Source organism: Galleria mellonella, unplaced genomic scaffold (genome assembly GCF_026898425.1).
Source record: "Galleria mellonella isolate WM207_F2 unplaced genomic scaffold, CSIRO_AGI_GalMel_v1 utg57, whole genome shotgun sequence".
In the NCBI taxonomy this organism is placed as follows: Eukaryota; Metazoa; Arthropoda; class Insecta; order Lepidoptera; family Pyralidae; genus Galleria; species Galleria mellonella.
The window spans coordinates 5854639-5878575 of record NW_026442119.1 but is presented as its reverse complement, the minus strand read 5'-3'; the positions used below and the strand labels follow the sequence as shown (position 1 = coordinate 5878575).

At 31.8% G+C, this 23937-nt stretch overlaps 2 protein-coding genes across 3 annotated transcripts in view; one reads left to right on the top strand and one right to left on the bottom strand.

Moving 5' to 3' along the window:
• Nucleotides 1-712: 712 nt before the first annotated feature.
• On the top strand, nucleotides 713-2286 carry LOC113509711 (aminoacyl tRNA synthase complex-interacting multifunctional protein 1). The gene is made up of 3 exons (XM_026893111.3): nucleotides 713-957; nucleotides 1029-1523; nucleotides 1959-2286. The coding sequence occupies exons 1-3, from the start codon at nucleotides 853-855 to the stop codon at nucleotides 2244-2246; spliced, it is 888 nt and encodes a 295-aa protein (XP_026748912.2). The 5' UTR covers nucleotides 713-852; the 3' UTR covers nucleotides 2247-2286.
• A 200-nt stretch (nucleotides 2287-2486) lies between these two features.
• LOC113509660 (ribosomal protein S6 kinase 2 beta) overlaps nucleotides 2487-23937 on the bottom strand; it is a 28565-nt gene continuing 7114 nt past the window's right edge. For both annotated transcript variants that reach the window (XM_026893043.3, XM_052899227.1), the window contains exons 3-14: nucleotides 23738-23923; nucleotides 20931-21215; nucleotides 20530-20684; nucleotides 20315-20402; nucleotides 18759-18889; nucleotides 15138-15296; nucleotides 14860-14997; nucleotides 14188-14394; nucleotides 13389-13588; nucleotides 8629-8726; nucleotides 7881-8108; nucleotides 2487-7530 (exon numbers count right to left, since the gene is read on the bottom strand). In XM_026893043.3, coding sequence (XP_026748844.1) covers nucleotides 7420-7530; nucleotides 7881-8108; nucleotides 8629-8726; nucleotides 13389-13588; nucleotides 14188-14394; nucleotides 14860-14997; nucleotides 15138-15296; nucleotides 18759-18889; nucleotides 20315-20402; nucleotides 20530-20684; nucleotides 20931-21215; nucleotides 23738-23923 — 1986 coding nt within the window. In that variant the 3' untranslated portion in view covers nucleotides 2487-7419. The remainder of the gene's footprint in view (nucleotides 7531-7880; nucleotides 8109-8628; nucleotides 8727-13388; nucleotides 13589-14187; nucleotides 14395-14859; nucleotides 14998-15137; nucleotides 15297-18758; nucleotides 18890-20314; nucleotides 20403-20529; nucleotides 20685-20930; nucleotides 21216-23737; nucleotides 23924-23937) is intronic.

Sequence of the window (23937 nt, the reverse complement as noted above, 5' to 3'; positions counted from 1 at the left end):
ATTAACATGAAAGTTGCAGTCACTGCTACGATCGAGACACAAATAAAACACAAAAAAATGGTCGAAAACTATATAGATAGTGAGAGAAGAAGATGTAATTCAAGCAAATTATACACTATACATGAAAATTTCTAGAACTACCATTATTATATTCGATTGCCATCTTGTAACCTTTTTGCGGAATATAAAAATCGCGTTTAAAAAACAAAGGATGATTGTAAAAGGGTAAAAATTTGAAGCTGTATGTATTTTTCAATGCTAAGTCATAATAAAATAGAAATAAAAAAAATTGTCAAAAAATTTTAATAAAATATTTAGAGGTAGGTCACCCTTATTATTGAGGCGTATGAAAAATAGATGTTGGCCGATTCTCAGACCTACCCAATATGTACACAAAATTTCATAAAAATCGGTAAAGCCGTTTCGGAGGAGTTTGGTAACAAACACCGTGACACGAGAATTTTATATATTAGAGAGATATACATATTCTAATTATTTTTTTTTTATGAATTTGCCGCCTTCGGAATTCAATTGCAGCTGATAAAAACAGACAAAAAAAAAACAGCTATTGCTTTTTCCTGAATGTTAGATAGGTGCTATTCTTAATCTATAATTATCTCTTTTTAAAATTACATCACATTGCATCCGCCGCCACTCCCATAGACTCGAGACTATATCCTACATCTAAAGACAGCCATTCTCGTGCATAAGTCAAATAAAAAATAAAGTCAAAGTCAAACTGATGTGATGTCATGTCATGAAGCTTTACGTAGAATATTAAAATCTCGGAGGTTATTTATGCGGTCAAGCATATTTTTACTAAAATACTAAATCGAAAGCTTTTCTTATTCCATGTTATCACATATTTTGAAAAGAAATATGTCTCAGAGTATTACTTTAAAATTAATTAACAATGCCGAAGTAGCTGACAAAAAAATAGTTGATTTACGATACAAGGTTGGATTCTATACCTAGGTAATTTTAAATTATGATTTAGATCTTTTCTATATTTCGTTATTGTATTCTAGCTTGAGGAGGTGAAGAAAATCAAAATACAAGAAAAAATTAAAGATCTCACTCGAGAAAATGAAGTTTTATCAGTTAAAGTACAGCAAGCCCGAAATGAACTTATCAGACTTGAAACTCTTAACGGTAAAAAACAATACCCAATTCCTGGTAAGATTATTACAAATACAGTTGATACATCACCTTTGAAAATTGAAGTTAATGAAGAAAAAGTTCAGAAACAGAGCAAGAAGAAAGAAAAAGAGCCAGTTAAAAAAATAAAGGAAAAATCAAATGAAACTATTAGTGATGTAGTGGATATACGAAAACTAGACTTTAGAATTGGGAAAATTATAGAAATAAATAAACATCCAGATGCAGATACTCTCTATGTAGAGAAAATAGATTGTGGTGAAGAAAGTCCAAGGACAGTTGTATCTGGTTTAGTCAATCATGTACCCATAGAGGAAATGCAGAACCGAGTTGTCATGGTTCTTTGTAACTTGAAGCCAGTTAAGGTAAATATACAATAAGATATTTTTAAGAAATTCTGATTTAAATTAATCCACTAGTTTCTTTGTTGAACCTAAGGGACACAAATTTACAATGAGTAATAAAATTAAATCATACATCTTTGCAATTTATCCTACTATTATATCAAATTGATAAATAATTTGATGTGTTTGTTACATTCCACCATTAAACATAGTAGAGTAAATTTTGCCGTAACAACTGAATAGATTATTAGTTTGGAATATCAATGAATGATCCGAATTTTAGGTCTAGTTTGACATAAAATAATTTTTATTCTACAAGGATAAAACTAGTGTAAGAGTAACAGAGCAATCTGATCCAATGTCAGTATGTTGTTTGGCATCGAAGAAAATGATATGGATTTACAATATTGACTATCCAATGAGTTATGTTATTAATTATTATTATAATAATTTCAGATGCGAGGCATAATTTCAGAGGCTATGGTTATGTGTGCTTCATCTCCAGATAAAGTTGAAGTATTAATACCACCAAGTACAGCAATTCCAGGAGACCTTGTCACTTGTGAAGGATATCCTAGAGAGCCAGAAGTCCAACTGAATCCAAAGAAAAAGATTTTTGAAACTTGTGTGCCAGATCTAAAAACTAATAATGAAAAAGTTGCCTGTTATAAGGATAGTCCATTAATTGTTGCTGGAAAGGGAGTAATTGTAGCTTCAACACTAAAAGGTGTTAGTGTTAAATAATGATAGTAAGGTTATCATGAAATAAAAATATTAAAATTAATATTTTTCTATTATTAATAATAAAATTACTCCTCAAAAATAATTTGCTTTACACAATAGGGAATTTTGTCTTTAACAAATAGAAAGCTTCTTATCTACATAGGTCTTTAATGCAATGTGACCATTCACAGATTTTCTAGGCATAGAAGAAAACAATTAAAGTATGCCTGCTACAAAATCTTTTATATTAGAAAAAAGACATTTGGCATAATGAAAAAAAATTTATTTTAAATGTTGCTTAATCTGTTTAAATTTGCCTATGCCAAGTTTGTATTTGGGATAAGGCATAGTGATAACATGGTATCAAATATATACTCACAAACCTGCTAATTAATAATACATTATTGGAAAAAATGTGTTATTTATCTACCAATTGAAGAGTAACTAATGAATTCATAATAATAATCAAATTAAACAAAAGTTTTAAGCAATGTCAACAATATATTAGTTACATAATGTTAATTAACACAATTAATTTCCTTAAATAACAATTTTCTGATAGTAATTATATACTATTAGAAATTTTATTTCTATTTCAGAGATAGAAAAATAGAAGGATGTGACAATGCAACATTAACTTTGAGACCACATGAAGCATTGCAATATTCAATTTGACATTGTGGTCATATTCACAGCTCACAGTAGTATCTTTCGCTACAACTATTTAGTTTATCAATTTACCATAGAAAAAACTATCTATATTAACATACCACCAACTCTTGAGTCAGTATGAAAATATTTTTTTATAATTAAATAACAAATGTGTGAGTAAACTCTGTTCACTGTGAACAAGCTCTCCTAAAATAATTATTTGTCATTGAATTATGACAATATGGGGCAAATTTATAATAGTGTTATTATTCCTTAAGTGACCTAAGAAAATGGCAGCTATTTAACTTTGTAAGCAAAATCATCTACAGAATGTATCAAGAAATAGTGCTCATTATAATTCTTATATCTAAAGTTCTAAATTGTTAGCATTTTAATCTACAAAACCTGATCATTACACATTGTAAAAGTTTTTGTACTGTTGATGAGTAAAGGAGCAGACACTTATACTATTTCTACAATACCTATTATGACAGTTGATTCCAGTTAAATGTAATGCTTTGAGTAATAATGTAAGGAACATACAATACTATTTTAAAACAATTCATAATTATACATATTGACACATTCATTACAATAATAAAGTATAATGCAATAATAATAGTATATATATTCGACTTCATAGTAAATTCACCATAACCAATCTTATAAAACAACAATGTATAGTGTAATTAAAGCAAGTTTACATACATCTAGTTTTTTTTTTTTATACATGAATGTTGTTTGTTATTTAGAAATACATAGGTACATCTGTTATAAGTAATTGTTCTAATTAGAATATATACATGTAGCCTTTATTGGCCTACATATTTATAGTTTAATAAAAAACCTAAATTAACTATAAATAAAGTACATTTAAATCTACCAAATCTTTTTGATAGTTTATGTGGCCAAATGGGTTGTGGACCCGTTTTAGTTATAGGAATACAAGTATTGGCATGTTTTTCAGAATGCTAAAGCTGATACTTATAAGATATTTCATTAATATCTGACCACTAGTTTCCACATAATGCAAGTACAAACGAAAGTGTCTATAATTTTGTTATAGGCCAAATATTAAGTTATCATGGATATTATTTTGCAAATATATATTATTCTTAATGCTACAGAAACTTGTTTTAGTTTGCCTATAAACCAAATACGTACTATAGAGCAAGGTACTCAAATAGCTTCTTTCTTGGAATGATGTAATTAATATTTTTATTGTGTGTTATATTATACATACCATTTTTTATGATAACATTTGTATAAAATTAATTGAATATTAAGATTTTCTGCCAGATATGTCAAGTTATTTTTAATAGCAATGACATTATTTTCCATTTGACTATATTATAGGTACTTACATTATTTTTATATATAATGATTCCCATTCTTACACGTTATACGTTAATATTCTACTTAAATTCAATTCCTTCAATTGATAAAATGTAATAAAATCGATTTATACAAAAATATAATTTACAATGAATAAGGTACAAAAATAATCATTAATACTCATAGAAAAGAGAAGGTAAACATGTAAAATTCTGACTAAAATACATCTTTGGCAGAGGAATCCAATTCCAACAGCATATTATACACTTATGGCTTAAACAAAAATATTACAATTTTTTTATACAAAAATATTAAAATCAAAATCAAGTTATCTACGAATTCATACTCTGAGAAATTAGAGGTCAATTAATAGTTTAATAATTGTTACAGATTATAGGTACGAGCAAATATTATGGACATGTTATTTTTACATATAGAAACAGAATCTTCAGTCGTAACTTTTAAAAAATTGTAATGCTAATATTTGTGTATATATCAGCGCTGAAAGGATAGAGTTGAAAGAATAATGGTGTATCAATTTTCTGATGGTAAATTTTGTTATGAAAACAACTCTCAGTAGCTATGTCAGATAAGTGTAATAAAAATATATATAATAAAATAAATTGATACCTCATAACGGATTTGTAAAACTGTACACTTAAAATTGTGGGACAATATGTTGTTATTGAGCACCTTCCAGCATTGATTTAAAAACGATATTATTTACGAACGATTTAGGTTGTATGCACAATGTATAGCTAGAGTATATATATTTTAGTCTGTTACAAGCACTAATAAATAATTTAAAAATATCTTAAAAAATATAAGTTTCTTAATAGTCACAAAAAAAAACTAACTTACCCATCTATACTATCTAAAAGTACAATGAATAACTAAACGACAAAATTTTTGCCTGTTTAAATAGATTACACATTTTATTACTACGTGTCGTGAAAATTATATAAGACAATTAACGAGTTTTTTATGTTCCAATTAGTAAAATGTTTTCAAATTCGAACTACATTGGACAAATATGATTTGATCAACCTAGTGCTTGAATCTAAGAAACCACATTTCAAACAAATCCAAATATCTATAAGAATTTTTTATTGAAATAGATGTTATAAAATGCAAATGTAATTTTATAATCTAATTTAATTATTCTATTATATAGTAATGAATAAAACATAGGTGATAAGATAAGAACGGATTAGTAAAATTGTATTAATTAAAATTGGTGGGTTATATTCAATGGAGAAGTAGATGATGGTGTACATTATTATAAAAATTGCCAATTTTATCTAAATCTTATTAAGTAATAATAAACAATTATTTTAACAGTGCTAAATATCTTGATTAGTTGCGACTTGTAAGTTGACTGTTATTTACTGAAACCGTGAATTCTGACCATTATAATGAACTGAAAACCAGTAGAAATGTTATCTGGAAAATTACATTTTTTTCAGTGAAATAGGGAATGATTTGATTTAGATTATAATTTATATGAAAATTTGTTAAATTTAAGTTAGCAAGGCGAAATTTTATATTTAGTTTTTTTACTAAGAAATAAAGTGTTTTATCATTTTTGAAAACCAAATGCTACAGGTAAGTGAAGCCGTTAGAAAAAGCTAGTATAAAAATAAAACTAAGAATTTTATATATTTCTCTAATAAAATAAATAAAAGATACATGTGTTGGACATATATCCAGGATCTTTTTTGCACAATATAATATTAGTAGTTTTCCAATAGTAAGGTTAAATTGTTGTACCCGTTTTATTAAAAATTACTTAATTTTCTCAACCAAATTACACAATTCGACCGCCGAATAAATAGACTAGGTATAACTTTATAAAACAATACTTTATAGAAACTTAGATTTTATATAATCTACGAGTATATTTCAATCTACTTATGAACAAGTGCGGGATTAATATCGATTATCGTTAATTGGACTTCTTTTTAATTTAGTTTTATAAAAAAAAAATTAAGTACTTATGATTAATCCTGAGAAGAAAATAAATTTTAAGTAATTCCTAATCTCCAGAAACGTTTTTATTAATAACAGACATTAAGAATAGAAATGTTAGCATGAATCTCATTTTGATATGAAGATCCAATATGAAGGATAATAGATAGCTCCTAAATAGGAGCCTAGCTGGACAGCGAAAGTATTTTTAACTAACAAGAGTTTACAATTACGCCTTATAGGTAACAGAACACTATATTTTGCACGGACCGAGTGTATTAGGCCTTTTTGATATGAAAATAATTGAACGTAAATAGAGTAATATTGACTTAGATTCTTGTTTCACTTTATATTATATTTGTACATTGCACAATTGTTAATATGCAAAAAAGTTATTCTTGCTTACAAAAATCTTCATTCACACGCCAATATAGATAGTTATATTTATTTTAGTCCACGTAACTCTTCCTAGCTTGATTTATTAGTCGAAGCGAATATATTAATCGCTGTTATAGTACTTAACATCTATATTAATACTTAATTCTAATGGATACTGTCTTATAAAAATATAAATAACATCTTGACCTAAAATCATAATATATAACACAATGACAATAATGATAACGAATAATCTTATTATGTTGTTAATACTGTATGAAAACAAACATGTAATAAAATCCTATTTAATTATATGCATTTATTTATATAGTAATTTACTTATTGTGACAGATTATAAAGCTTCGAATCTTATGATTTAAGATTCCATTAAGATTTACTTTAAAATTTAATGGCACAGAAGGACTATAAAGTCAAATAGGTGGGCAGAAATAATGTAAAAATATAGAGTTTTCTTGCCTAAAATGTACGCGTTTCGAAGGAAGACAACTTTCATTTATATAAAATTGTAACATTTTATACACTTCCAACTAGTATAATATATATAATTCAACGTAACCAAATAATAAGATGGAATGTTGTAATGCTAATCTTATTTAACAGTAAAACAAAAAATATAATTAAAGTACTGGTGATTACTCTTCGTCATTACATTCGGCGTGATTATAAAAAGTAGCTTTGTGTAAAAAGTTTAGTTTTATTTACGTCAGCTTCATCAATTTTTAGCATTGACTTGCCAATTTCCCCCGAGTCAAATGCCTTATTTTCAACCTTCATGTATGTTATATTCATGACTAGTACACTATGCCAGTCAAGTCTTGTATTCGTATACCTGGGCTGACGTCTATAGTTGTGTTGGTGGGTAACGTCGCTGTGGTTTACTGCGACGTTGTGCAAGAGTTGACTGTGAGACTGGACCCAATACTTGTGGCGTTAATGGTGATGACGTCATCGCCTAGAATTACATAAAAAAAATTAGTATCTACAATGTGATAAATATCATTATACACACTATGTTATATTATTAATATTATAGTGTAATATTATTGTAGACATATATGTAATATAACAATTTTAATAATTCCTATTACTGTCAATATTATTCTTTTTTATATTTATGCAATACTAAATAGACATGGGATAAACGGATTAAGGATAAATATGTTGAAAATAGTATTGTAACAATATATAGTAATAATTTTATTCAGTTTATCATTTCAGTGACAAGTAGAGTCAATCATGTAAATAGACATTTTACTTGAGATGACCGTTTTCTTTATAACAAGCTTCTTCAACAAAACTAACCTGGAAAGTGAGATCGACGGCCCGTCTCAAGTCTGCAGCAGGCGGCGGGGCTTCTGTATCCGTGAGTGATTCAAGTGGCGGCACCCTGGCGACTGCATTGGAGAGCCACGGTTCACGTAACAGGTCGGCGGCGGTGGGCCGCAGTCCTGGCTCCAGCTGCAACATGCGGCGAAGACAGCCGCGAGCTTCGCCAGACACGCCGCGCCATACGCCGCCCGATAAGTCCACCTTTGTACACCGTCATTAACATAAAATCACATATCCGCAGACGACAAATCACGTATAATATTGTGATGTTTATAGAAAATTTATACATATTTTGCAAAACAAGATTTTACATTTCTTTGCTTTGAAATTCCCAAGGCAAGCATTTTCTCAAAACTATATGTAGCAATTACCCATTTTGCATTTTACATAAATTATCGCTAAATAGTATATATAAATAAAACAGTTTATGTGTTTATTATTTTAAAAATTTGTGATAATGTTGGTCAGAAATCCTGTATATGTAATTGGAGAAAGGGAATTTAATGAACTTACTGTTTTTAATGTCCGACAAACAGTATGTTTATTAAATTCGTATTGTCCAGTTGTATATAAATACTGTCTTTATACACACTTAGTATGCAAGTACATGAATAATCACTAGTCAACAAATCAGTTAATGGTTGATGAAGATATCACATACCATACATAAATTTTATCCAATTTGGAACCTACTTAATATATATTTTATAATTATACTCACCTTTCCAGATTCAATTCTTGCTAATATCGCCTCAGGTGTATCATCCCCGGTTGAAGCGAACGGCGTTCGACCCGAAAGCATTATGTAGGCTAGCACACCTGTATATAAATATATATATAACTAGCTATAATACACATTATATAGTCTTTGGTTTCTGACAAGTGAACATCTATATCGCTAAGCTGCATTAATAAATTGTTAAATTGCTGATTTTCATTATTAAGATCTCTTTACGCATACAGAGTATATGACACAGTGGAAGTGCATCACAATAAACATTAAAATTGCGAAACTCTAGCGAAGACTTAGCCAAAAAATACAAAACAGTAAGTGCACAATCACATATATAAATATATAGACAAGAAATTTAACGGAATTTATTTTGAAAATGAACATAGACACACTGTGCAATAGTCAAATTGTCATTACAAACAGTCGTAGTAATAAAGTAGTAACGTCAGATTTTCGTATGGCACTGAGGGTAGATTAACAAAGCTGTCACAAGTAATTATCAACGTCAAGTATTATTAGTTATTCATCAAGTCACACAGGGAACGTTCCGATTCACGTAAAATATGAATAGCTCGTTGCAGCAACTGTTTGATAGTTTAAAAATGGAAATGGAAAAACAAACGGAACAAATTCACGATTCTGTGACTAAAACATTAACTGAAACTTTGGAAGATAAGTTAAAGCCTTTACAAGAAGAAAATTCATTACTAAAAATAAAAATACATCAATTGGAGGAAAAAATAAGCATTTTAGAGAAACAACAGAGAAAGAATAACGTAATATTATTTAACTTGGAAGAAAAGGAAAATTCTAACATAGAACTGGTCGATAACATCAAAAAAATACTTTATAAAGATTTAAAAATTACTTTGGAAGACCATGAAATTAATAAAATACATAGAATAGGGAAAAAAAGAATCGATGACACAAAAGCAAGACCAGTATTAATTTCGTTTGTAACCGAAAGGAAGAAAATAGAAGTTATGAAAAATAAAAAAGAATTACAGAATGTTTATATTACAGAAGATTATCCAAAAAATGTACTTAATAAAAGGAAAGAATTGCAAGCGCAAGTAGCGGAAGAACGAAAGAAAGGTAATATTGTATACATAAAATATGATAAATTAGTCACAAGCAAAGGTGGAAAATATATAAATAATAAAAAAAGAATGCTTTCAACCTCGCCAGTCGATGAAGGACAACCAAGAAAACAGCAAATTGTGCACCAATCCAAGGCAGGAAGAAATGCCTTTGAAGTAATGAGAAGGGGATCCAATTCATCTCCTTCAAGTTCTAAGGCAGTTAGCATGGATAATTCGGCATAGGAAATGGAAATCAGTAACTGTTACAAGCATAATAAAAACAAAAAACTCAACCCTCCCTCAAGCCGATTGGTCATCGTGAGGGATGTAGACCAATACCCCCCAGAGCACAATATACAAATGATAGTTAAACATAATAAATATCAACAAAAACAAAGAATTGAAAATCTAACAAAGAGTACTAAGAAAGATAGAATATTCATTGCAACATTTAATGTGAGAACACTAAAAGATCCAGAAAGATTGTTAGAACTGGAACAAGCATTAGAGGATATAAAATGGCATATAATAGGATTAAGTGAGTTAAGAAGAACAGGAGAAGAAATAGAAGAACATCCAAATTATATTTTATATTATAAAGGCGAAGTACAGGGATTGTATGGTGTTGGATTCTTAGTAAAAAAGGCACTTTCTAAATATGTAATGGAATTCAAGGGAATATCAGATAGAATCGCCTTACTAAATATAATATTACCAAATCAAAAAGTGCACTGGACAATAATTCAGGTATATGCTCCTACTGAAAACGCAAATGAAAGCCAAATTCTTAAGTTCTACAGAGATCTAAATGACACTGTTCAAAAATCACATAACTACTTAATAGTAATGGGTGATCTTAATGGTAGAATTGGTAACTGTAGGGCTGGCGAAGAAAAACTCATAGGTCAACATAGTCAAGGTCTAAGAAGTCAAAATGGTCAAAGAATTGTAACTTTTGCATTAGAACATAGATTAGCAATTATGAACAGTTTCTTTAGTAAACGAGCTCACCGTAAGTGGACATGGCAACATCCAAATGGTCGCAATTTTAATGAAGTCGATTTCATATTATGTAATAAACCAAATTTAATTAATGATGTCAATGTTATCAATAACTTAAATTTCTCTTCAGACCACAGAATGGTTAGAACATATATATTAGATATTAATAAGAAAAAATCAAGAAAGCATTATAGCAATAAAAAGTTGCAAAGTACACAATTACATAACTCCGATAATTTAGCAAAAAATATCCATGAATATTTTAATCTTAGTAATATTAATGAGAAACCCAGTTCGGTGCAAGAAGAATATAATGCCTTTATTAGAAAGATTAAAGTGTCGGTCCAAAAAACTGTAAGCACTTCGAAAAGCTCGTTATCAGAGAAAGCATATGAACTAATACAAGAAAGAAAACTCCTGTTAAAATTACGACGGGACAAAGCTCTTAACAAAAAGATTACTGACATTAGTAAGAAAATTACAGTACAGCTACGGAAAGACAGGAAAATGAGAAGGTTAGACATTATTAAAAGACATATTGAAAAAACTGGAGGAGTAAAAAAGGCTATAAAAGAACTAAAAGAATATAAAGTATGGGTACCAAGTCTGATAAATAATAAAAAACAAAATACAGGCAAGAGACGTAAAATTATAAATATAGCAACTGAATTTTATAAAGATTTATATACATCCCATAAAATTAGTAATAAATTAACTAAAGAAGAAAATAATTATCAATGTAGGCAAGAAGAACCAGTACCAAAAATATTAGTAAGAGAAACAGAAAAGGCCATCCTTAATCAAAAAAATGGAAAGTCACCAGGAGAAGATCAAATTACAAATGAGCTCCTGAAATGTTCGCTGCCTATAATTGCACCACAACTAACAAAATTATTCAATCAGATTTTAGAAACTGAAGAGATCCCCATACAATGGACTGAATCTGTAATTACATTAATACACAAGAAAGGAGATAAAAACGATGTAAATAATTACAGGCCAATTAGTCTTATGAGCCACATTTACAAAGTATTTTCCAAGGTACTTTTAAACCGTATGACCAGAATATTGGATGAAAACCAGTCAAAAGATCAAGCTGGTTTCAGAAGCAATTATAGCACTCTAGATCACATACATACAGTTAAACAAATTGTAGAAAAATACAATGAATACAGCCTAGATTATTACCTGTGTTTTATTGATTATACTAAAGCATTCGACTCCTTAGAACATGAGTCCCTATGGGAGGCTTTACGGATGCAGGGTATAGAACTCAAATACATAAGATTATTGCGTAACATATATTATAAGAGTACAGCAAAAGTAAGATTAGAAAGAACAGGACAACCCTTTCCTATACAAAGAGGCGTTAGACAAGGGGATCCCATCTCCCCTAAACTATTCACAACTGTACTAGAACAGATATTACGAAAAATGGAGTGGACGCATTATGGTTTGAATATAAACGGCGAGTATTTGACACACTTACGATTTGCGGATGACATAGTTCTTCTCACAGACAGCTCTGAAAACTTGCAAATCATGGTTCAAGAACTAGCAAATGAGAGTATGAAAGCTGGACTGTCTATCAATATCAAGAAAACAAAGGTATTAACAAATGGCATACACAAAAACATAACATTGAATGGAAAACGCATTGAATATGTTGAGGAATATTTATATCTGGGCCAAATAATCTCTCTTGCAAATGACACAAACAAAGAGATTGACAGGAGAATCGCCAATACATGGAATAGGTATTGGTCATTAAAAGAGATTATGAAAAACAAATATATATATATGAATGACAAAAAGAAAGTGTTTGATACATGCATATTACCTTGTCTTACATATGGGTGTCAAACATGGCCATTAACTGAAAAAAATCTTAAAAAATTAAAAGTATGTCAAAACAGCATAGAAAGAAGTGTCTTGGGCATTAAAATAAAGAATAGGGTTAAATTAGTAGAAATTAAAGAGAAAACAAAATTCAAAAATGTTATTTATACAATAAAAAAATTAAAATGGAGATGGGCAGGACATATTATGCGAGAAAAAACACAAAAATGGACAACAACTGTAACAGACTGGTACCCTAGAATAGGCCAAAGAAGACAGGGAAGACAGATGACAGACAGACACACGATGGGTTACAGATATAAAAGCAGTAGCAGGTGCATTTTGGACAAGGATAGCCAAAGACAGAATAGAATGGAAGACTCTGGAGGAGGCCTTTGTCTTTGGACAAGAGAGGGGTGACAGAACAGTTACTGATTGAATATTATTTACATTGAATTGTTTATTATGTTACTTCTTTAATAAAGGCTTATATTATTATTATTATTATTATAATACATATTATAATTAAGTGTATCCTGTGGCTTCACCTTTGGTCGCATCGCGACATTCTTTAAGTAATTTAAGTTAAATTTTAAAAGCAGTATTCAACCAAACAACCTCTTCCGTTTTGTATATTGCATAATTAGGTGCAAAACAAATTTGAAATAATATTTATAACCTGAATTATTTTTTATTTAAACTAAAAAGCAAATAAACGAGAGCATTCATTTCATAGATGCACTACTGTGTCACTCTGTTTTACTGGTTGACTGCAGTGACACCCAAGTTATTTAACCGTACTTCTTTTATAGATTATAAACCTACCTAAACTCCAAATATCACAAGCAGCATCATATCCAGCTCGTTTCAGCACCTCGGGAGCTACGAAATTGGCTGTATAGCACGGTGTCATTAGTAGACCATTCTCGGCTCGCAACTGTTTTGCTAGTCCAAAGTCCACTAAACGAATATCTTCTGGTCTCTTCTCGGCCGTTGCAAATAATATATTTGATGGTTTTATATCTCTGAAATAATAATAGGTAACTTATCGCAAGATTTTTCTATTTGTGTTACAAATGTTATTTCGAAATCAATATACTTTAGCTAAACATAATTAAAATAGTTTTGGCTTTGTAATCAAAACAGAATAGTAGCAATATATTATCTCTAGTTTTTTAGTTCAAAAGATAAATGTATGAATGAATGAGTACATTTTTGTTTGCATTATACAATATCGGAAATAAGCAAGACAATAAATACAATGGTATAAGTACAAAAAGGCGGTCTTATGGCTGAAAGTAATCTTATCAAGACAACCTTAGGTTAATAGACTAATTGTTTTACTAACAGATATGTTAATATTGTATAATTAAGGAAGTAAATGTAATGTAAAAATCGGATCATAAACAGTTTAGTCAGTTTTACAATGCAATTAAATATTTGTTTGTAAAAAACTGGTATCTGATTTAAGTAGAAAACAGTCTTACAAGTCACCATTTAAATAATTTGATGTTTGTATAAATGTTAACATTATCATGACTTCTAAAGGAATCTATAATATACCAACATGTATAATACGGTTATAAAGTTTACGATACTTTAATGGTTTAGATCTCGGTCTCACCTGTGTACAACTGTATGTCTGTGCAAATAATAAATAGCTTGCACAACATTCCTTAATATAGGCGCGGTTTCGTGCTCCGGGAGATAGCGGCGTTGTGTTATGTGTTCAAGGAGTTCTCCGCCACGGCATAACTCTGTGACCGCAAGAATTCGATCGCCCTCCTCGTACACGCCACGTAACGTTATTATATGTGGGTGCTGACTGTACCTAAATGACATAGAATATATCATCTATTCTAATAAATATAATATTTATTAATTAGAATTAATTGAATAATATGTATGATATAATAACAAAACTACTACTACTACAAAAAGTACTCTACTAAAGTGTATGAGCTTTTCATATTGATATTTATTGTAGTGAAGCATGAGCATTTGCGCCAAGCAATGAAAACCACGTATTTAAATATAATTCTAATTTTATTTTCTTTATATTTCAGAACAATTTCCTCCGCCATATTTATTAAATTTTTCACACACCCCAAAGACAATTTCATAATATAACATTTTATGCGAAAATGTGTCTACGAGTTATAGAAGGATGGTACCATATTAACAATAAATACATAATATGTAACATACAAAATATGTGGATAGTAATATTCTATTAGTAAGTAGAAATAGTGTTATGTTTAAAATTCATTAGATAATATATTTATAACTTCAATACCTTAATAAAATCTCTATTTCTTCACGAGGATCATACTGTAGTTTCTCCATTATTTTTACTGCATATTGAACTCTAGAAGTTTTATGTTCACAAAGGCGAACCACAGAAAATGATCCGGTACCTAATTCTCCCATTAGTCTAGAAAAAAAGTAAATTATATTAAAATGTCCCTAGTAATTATAATGAAACATACTAAATTACACTTGCCACAATATCAACAATTAGCATTATGTTTATACTAATAAAAATTTAAGCGCTACCATAAAAATTTTACTAACCTATATTCATCAAAGAAATTGTTCCTATTGACAAAGCCGGCCCAAAAGTCTTCACTGGATGTTTTATTGTTTTGTGCTACATGATTCTGGTTTTGGTTGTTAGTGACTGTTTTGTTATTATCATCATCCAGTAAACATGGTGCGACAAAACTGAAGCCTCTGTAATACATGAATAATTTTATTAAAATAATAGTTACATGTTACTATTGGCTATCTGTAGCACAGTTCATCAAGATCTAACTGTCACTATAGCATATAGTGAGAGCTCAATAGTATATAGTGAGAATTTGATTGTCGACCTTTTCCTTGATAGGATAAATATGATATTACAATATCAATTATATTAGGTTGTGGCCCAATATACCTTATCTAGTTTGTACATTCACATTAGAATATATTGAGGCCTAAGTAAAGGATTTCTCTAATTGATACTTCTGTCTTCTTTTTGTAATATTCTCATAAGTAAACAAATGCAATTATTTATAATCTTATTCCATATTAGCCATTTTCATTTAACTTTTAAGATTTATTACTTTAATATTATACTCTTCAAGTTGAGTATTTGATAAAACATACATACAATTGTTATTGAATTAAAAATACAATTACTAACAATTACAAAAATAGCAATATACTATATTTTGTTTACATAATCGTTATATACATTTCTTACAGTATCTTTATCTTATCATATCTACGATAATTGTTTAACGACATTTGTTCTATGTAACACCGACCGGAAATGTGAGTTTTAAAGCTTATCAGCAGAGGTAAAACTACTACAATGAACAAGCACAACAACAATATCTCTTACAAAAATACTACAGATACTAATATTTTTTATTTTTATAAATAAAAAATATTTTTTAAGGGACAGTTAACACATTGCTGTGTTTAATACACAGTAGTGTGTTTATAAGTTTAATTGTAACTGGTAATTTTACTGCTTTAAAATATATAAGAATTTGTGCAGGAGTATAAGACAAATGCTATAGTCATTGTTTGAAGTCAATGCAGTATTTCTATTACATTTATGATCTCTTTCCTTTTGAATCTATCTGAATGAGTGAAAACAAAACCACAGACAGACTCACTTCCATATTTTTAATACAAGCTATCTGAAGTCCACTCAACTCTGTAGTGAATTGTGTTTTATAAATATCACACAAGAACAATATTATCTTACTGTTAACTGTCTAAGTATATAATTAAGTAATTTGTAAGACAAACAAATTTATATTTAAAATAAAATAGACAAATTATTAATTTTAAGGTCTAGTAAATATAGTTAGAGATACATAATGTATAGTTAGGTTAGGTCATGGGATGTCCTTTGGTCATGGGATGTCCTCTCTATTAATCTGTCCGATTGTGGAGTAAGGGCATACGGGTACGCAACCCCGGCCTCCATAGCTACTACAGTTACAAAACCTATGTCCTCTCCGTAGCTGTAGTATCCCCCATTTTTCCTATAGTTCCTTTCCACTTATCACCTCCTTTCCTTATAACCTATTCCTTTCCCAATGTAACCTATTTCCTTTCCCTATCCGATGTTAAGAAGAGCAGTTCTTTTTCAAAATGATAAGAGAAATTAAAACGCAACTACCCCAGGAGGGTACCGGCACTGCCGGAGAATCCGTCCCTGAGTGCAACTCAGACAGTCCCATCGTATCTGGGGGGGACAAATTTCTCATCGACGGCGATGCGTTATGCCACGGGTCACGTCATGTCTCCCCTGTTTCCCCAAATGGCAAAAAGAGGGCAAAGGAATGCCAAATTGCAACGATGAATGTTTGTGGAGGTATGGATAGTAAAATAGACGAAGTATGTGAGATGATGAGTGAAAGAAGAATTGATGTATTAGGAGTAAGTGAAACAAAAAAGAAAGGCTGCTCTATTACTACTTATGACCGATATACTGGGTACTGGTCTGGAGTTAATGACTCTGAAAGAAGCAGCCAAGGAGTGGGAGTTATTTTGTCAGAGAGAATGAATGCATCTGTTAAAGAATTTGAATTTGTAAGTCCTAGACTCCTCTGGATACGACTGAAAGTTGGTTTGACCCGTATTTTTCTCCTTTGCGCTTATGCCCCAGATATGTCCAAGCCACCAAAGGTCAGAGAGGATTTCTGGGATAGTGTAAGAGAGATTATGACTAAATGTAAGGAGAATGAAAGAATTATTTTGATAGGTGATTTTAATGGCTGGGTGGGAATCCGTCGCGATGGATATGAAAGGAATTTAGGAATGTTTGGAGATAAAAGAGTGAATGAAAATGGTGAAAGTTTATTAAAAGTATGCCTGGAGAGAAATCTGGTGGTGACTAATACTTTGTTTAGTCACAAACTGATTCATATGTATACATGGCAAAGGCAAACTGAGAGAAGTATGATTGATTTTGTAGTTGTGGATGAACGATTGAGAGCGAAAGTGAAGGATACAAGAGTCTATCGTGGTACGAATGTCGGAACCGATCACTTTTTGGTGATATCGAGAATAGGTGGCTTATTCAATAAATGGCGACATCGTCCACGTGTTCGTATGTCAGAAATAGAAAGAGTAAGAGTAGAGAGACTGACAGAAGAACAGGTTCGAAATCAGTATCAAGAAAGATTGAATGAAAGATTTAGAGAGCTACTGAAGAAAGATAACTCCTTGGCTGTTCAACCTATTTATGGACAGTTGCTTGACCGATTTGAAAGGATCTAATTGTGGATTCAGGATGAATGAGTCTCTGTTTAAGACTCTTTTATACGCCGACGACCAAGTACTTTTTGCATCGTCGGAGTATGAATTACAACAAATGGTGACTATAATGAATGAAGCGTATGCAAGAAAAGGTATGAAAATAAATGCGAAGAAGACGAAGGTAATGGTTTTTGAGAGGAATGAAAGTTTAACGGCATGCCAGATTATGATAGGAGATGAAAAAGTGGAGCAAGTGAGTGAGTTTCTATATTTAGGTTCTTTGTTTACGAGGGATGGGAAGTGTGACAGAGATATTGAGAGGAGAGTAAAAGCGGGAAACAGTGTTAACGGTGCACTGCTCTCGATTATGTCAAGTAAAAATGTATCGAGCAAAGCTCGCCTTGCTATAATTCAAGGAGTACTGACACCAACACTCATGTATGGAAGCGAATCGTGGGTATGGCAGAAGAAGCATGAAAGTAAGATAAATGCTGTACAGATGAGAGCTTTGAGAAGTATGTGTGGTATTACTTTAAAAGATAGAGTAAGAAACAGTGTGGTTAGAGAGAAGTGTGGACTGAAAGACGATGTAGTGACAAAAATTGAAAAAGGAATGTTGCGTTGGTTTGGTCATTTGGAGAGGATGGATGAAAGAAGAATTACGAAAGAGATTTATTGAGCAAGAATGAATGGAAATGTCGGTAGGGGCCGCCCTAGATGGACGTATGTCGACCAAATAGGCGACGTGCTGAAGAAGGGCCAAATTAAAAGTACCCGTAACCGACGAGCGTGTATGACAAGATTGATGAATGTGGAAGAAGCGAAAGAGGTTTGTTTGAATCGAAGCATTTGGCGTTCCATTGTTTCTGCCTACCCTAATGGGAGACAGGCGTGACAGATATGTATGTATGTATGTTAGGTATAGTTAGGTACCTAAAAAGTTCATGAGCATTAGCAGATGCAGGAACACCCGGAGAATCTCTTGGTGTACGACAAGTGAACTCCGAATCGAAATAAAATGCGTCATCGGCTCTCGAAACGGCAGGTCGAAATGGTGGCACCACCTAGTCAATAATGTAACAATTAATACAACAATATAATGGAAATATTTTACAATCTGCTGTTATAAAATCATCCTTACTAATATTATAAATGTGAAACTGAATTTATTTGTTTGTTAACTTTTAGCGCTTTAACTCATCACTATGAAATTGTGTACTCTCGTTCTATATGTGATATATGCTACTTTTTATCTCAGTCAGTAAACATATCCTAGTCGTGCGGATAAAAACTAATCACTTCATAGTATAAAACAAAGTCGCTGTCGCTGTCAGTCCGTCCCTATATATGCTTAAATCTTTAAAACTACGCAACGAATTTTGAAGCAGGTTTCTTTAATAGTCAGAATGATTCAAGAAGAAGGTTTATATTTATAATACATGCATAATATTATAGAGAAACACTGATAAATTTAGAGGTTTGTGATGTGATGTTGTAAATAAATATATCTTTTTGCGCTTACATTGCAAACGCTGGCTGAACCCCACGAGATAAATCAAAATAATGTACTACAGAATTGTACACCTTAAAAAGGTCAACAAAAAAGTTTAGGACGGTATATGTCTATGTCTCAAGGATAACCCACAATAATTATTTTCTTTCTTTTATATTTTACGGAAAAAATGGCTTATTTACGAAATGATTTTAAGCAATATAGCATGTATTTTTATCTAATGAAGTACCAACAATACACTGTCTATTTATAATAGATCAATGTGGCCCACTTGTACAACATGTAATTTAAATGAATATTTCCGAAGATATAACAGATTTTAAAATGTAGGGACATAGCGGTGCGGCTGTACCGACCCCGCCCGCGGCGCGTGCCTGGAAATTGCGCGTCGAAAGCCACGCTTCGCCCTATAGCACTTTATCATGTTTGTATTGTCTAATAACAAAAAAGCTGTAATATTTAGGATCGGCATTGCACCCGTGCGAAGCCGGGACTGGTCGCTAGTATATAATAAATTTAGAACATTATTTGTATCTTTTGCTAATTTGTATCAAGAAGGTATAATGTAACTTAGTCTGTACCTCTGACACAGCAATATATCTCTGCAACTACTGAAGCTATCGATTTAAAATTTAGAATATATAATTTTTATGTATTATTGGGGCATCTTTCAATAGAAATAATTAAAATAGTATTTTTATTTTCTTTGGCAGGGGTTTAATAAGGAGTCTTAAAATTCCAAACTGGACCTTATAATCCAAGTGAGATATCATATGAAAGGGCTTCATTTACACATTCTAAAACTAATTTTTATTTATTTTATGTTATTTTTGACTTATGAAAAAAAATGTGAGGAAAAAATAGCATTCCCCCTTTAAATCGAAACTTTGTGTAGCGAATAATGTAAATTCTCTGATCTGACTCTGAATCTTTAATAAAAGTAGTTGTGTGAAATGTAAAATAATAAAATTATTACCTCTTTTCGTAAAAGAGCATCCCATTCTATATTTGCAAAGAATTCGTGTTGTTTTATGTCCTCAATTCCATTGGGACCGGCACCCAACCTGTTTTAAATTGTCCAATGTTAAATATGGGCATTACTGTATATAATTTGTAATGAATCAAACACATCACTTTGATATAATAGACACTGCCATTTCAAAATATGAAATAAAAGTAAAGATAACTTGCCGATTATGAGGGTTTCGTTTAAACAACGCTCGAAGTAATGACTGAGCTTCTTCACTGAGATTTGATGGCATACCGAGCTTTGCTTTCAATATTTGAGTCATAGTTTCGTGTCTTGTGGAACCATGGAATGGTAAGTTACCCGTAAGCATTTCAAACTAAAAAAAAATTTATATATAAACACTATTTTCTGTATCCATATGACAGAATTATAACAAATATAAAATTTTAGTTAAATTTATTTCGAGAACAATAAATAATACATACATGCCTTATTATTGCAGATTTTAAATATACACATAAAGATTAATGCTTTAATCAAGTTTTAGTTATTTACTAAATTTGTAAGTAGAGAAAGCACTGATAAGTTTGCACAGATTAAAAATTTTGAATATTATACTCACCATTAGAACTCCAAAAGACCACCAATCTGCGGCAAAAGTGTGTCCTCTTCGATTGACAACCTCAGGCGCCATATACTCGACAGTACCACAAAAGCTGTAAGCTTTGTCACTACTTGGTGGTAATTTTGATAAACCAAAGTCAGTAAGAGCAATATGCCCATCAGCATCTAATAAAATATTCTCTGGTTTAAGATCCCTGTATATAATACCTAGTCTGTGAACATGTTCCAATGCTAATGCTAACTCGGCTAAATAAAATTTTACATCTTCTTCAGTAAACATTACCTAAAAATAAAATATATATATTTAATCATAGAACATCATAACTATTCTAGTTCTGTAAGTATATATTGGTATATGTATGAGAACATTATAAGAGCCATACACTCACTAATACTCAATACACAGTATTGATGCGGGACCTCAATGCTAAACTGGACACAAGAAAAGACGATGAGACGAGAATGGGGAATTACAGTATCGTGCAGCGAAATCCTAGAGGACAGCAGTTGGCTGATTTCATGGAGGAGGGTCTCTTTATGATGAACTTCTTCTTCCAAAAGCAGCTACACAGAAAATGGACTAGGGCTAGCCCTAACAGATACACAAAAATTGAGATACATTATGACAACTAATCGCTATTTGTTCAATGATGTTTCAGTGATGAACAGGTTTTAAACCGGAAGTGATCTCCGAATGGTAAGAGGCACATTAAACCTGAATATTAGGTTTCGTCTGATGAAGTCTACGCTCCGACCTTCGTATGCTTTTATCGAAAATTTTGAGAGTTTCCAACTCGAATTGTTGAATCGCTTTCAGTGTCTGGTGAACTGTGATATAGCAGATGATATCAACGATAAACGAGTAGAAACTGTCCAAGCAGTAGAAGACAAATTTTGCAAGCCCCAACGCTCAAAAAGAACCCAACAAAATTTTCTGATCGCACTCAAGGTCTTATGAGGAAACGGCGTGAATTACGGTCCCAATTTTCAACGTCTACGTCAGTTATAGGCAGTCAATAAAGGCAACTTAATAGGCAAATATCCAAATGTATACGACGTGACATACGCCAGTTCAATATTATACGCATTTAACAGGCAATAGAGCGAAATCAAGGTTTCAGTGTTCGCCTGAGATTTGGCTATTGGGCGAAGCCAACTGACAAAATTAAAGACCGACACTGGTGATATAATGTCACCGACATCCGAGATTTTGAGTGAGGAAGTTCTATGGGCATCTGTAAACAACGTCATTAATACTGCATACCAATGCAAATAACGACCAAAGAACTAAAATTACCCGATACTATACCCAGACGTTAGTTTGCAGGAGATTGAAATGGCTTTTAAACAGTTTAAAAACGGCAAGGCACCGGGGTAGAACGGAATTACAGTAGAGCTTCTGAGAACGGGTGGAAAAGTGGTACATGTAGTCCTTCAGACGCTATTTAATTTCGTTATCCATAACGGTGTTACACCCGAGCCGTAGAACAGAAGTGCGATAGTTCTGTTTTTGTTTAGAAGGGTCACAATACCCTATTGAAGAATTATAGAGCAATATCCCTTCTGAATCGCTCCTAAGTACTGTTTTCGAGAGTCCTGACCAATCGTCTTACGCGCAAATTCGACGACTTCCAACCATCCGAACAAGCTGGCTACCGAAAGAGCTTTAGTATCATAGATCATATACACATGCTACAGTAGATTATACAGAAGACCGAAGAGTATAATCTGCTACTATGTCTGGCCATAAACGCCATAAACGACTATGAGAAAACCTTTGATTCGGTCGAGACATGAACGGTTCTACGGTCTCTCGAGTGGTGCCAGACTGACTATATATCGAAGTGTTGAAGTGTATGTACAAAACCAGAGTACGAAACCCATCTTAGTGCAGAAAGGTGTACCTAAGACAGGGTGACGTCATATTCTCGAAATTCTTCATAGCTGCATTGAAAAATGTTTTCAAACTCTTGGACTGGAAAAGATATGTTATAAATATCAATGACAAATACATCACTCTTTTTCGATTTGCTGATGCCATAGTTATCATGGCAAAATTCCCGCAGGATCTGAATACTATGCTTAATGACCTCAATGGTGTTTCTCAATAGGTTGGTCGTAAGATGAATACGGACACAACTAAAATAAAGTCTAACATCCATATCACACATACAATTGAGAACACTACGCTCGAAGTTGTCGACGAGTATTTATATCTAGGAAAAGTTGGCCGAATAGATAAGTCCAACTTCGACCGAGAGGTTAACCGAGAAATCCGACTCGGTTGGGCAGTGTACGGAAAACTACGCCACATCTTTTCATCTAAAATACCTCAGAGTTTGAAGACGAAGGTCTTCAACCATTGTGTGTTGTCAGTGATGACTATGGAACCAAAACATGGTGCTACACGATTTCCCGTATGCAAAAGCTTCAAATTACTCAGCGAGCTATGGAGAGGGCTGTGCTTGGAGTCTCTTTGCAAGTTGAAATGGCAATGGGCTGGTCACATAGCTCGAAGAACCGACAAACGATGGAGAAGAAAGGTTCTTGAGTGGCGACCCCGTACGAGCAAACGCAGTGCAGGACGACCCTCCCACTAAATGGAGTGACGACCTCAAATGCATTGCAGGGAGCTAGTGGATGCAGGTGGCTCAGGGCCGTTCCTTGTGGCAGTCTATGGGGTGTGGTGTGTGCCCTATGTCAAGCAGTGGATGGCTAATATCTGATGATGAGTATATATTAATAAAAATGAACATTATAAATTTATTTTATTTGTACTATATTCAAAATAACACAATATTTTACCTCTTTACTAAGACGAGAAAATAGGTCGCCACCTCGCAGAAAATCTAATATTAAATATAATTTACCAGCCGTTTGAAATGCATAATGTAATTTTACAATAAATGGGTGACCCATTTCTACTAATATATTTCTTTCCATTTTTGTTCGCTCTCTGTCTCTTACTTTTAATGTAGCCTTTTTAAGTACCTAAAATTAAAACA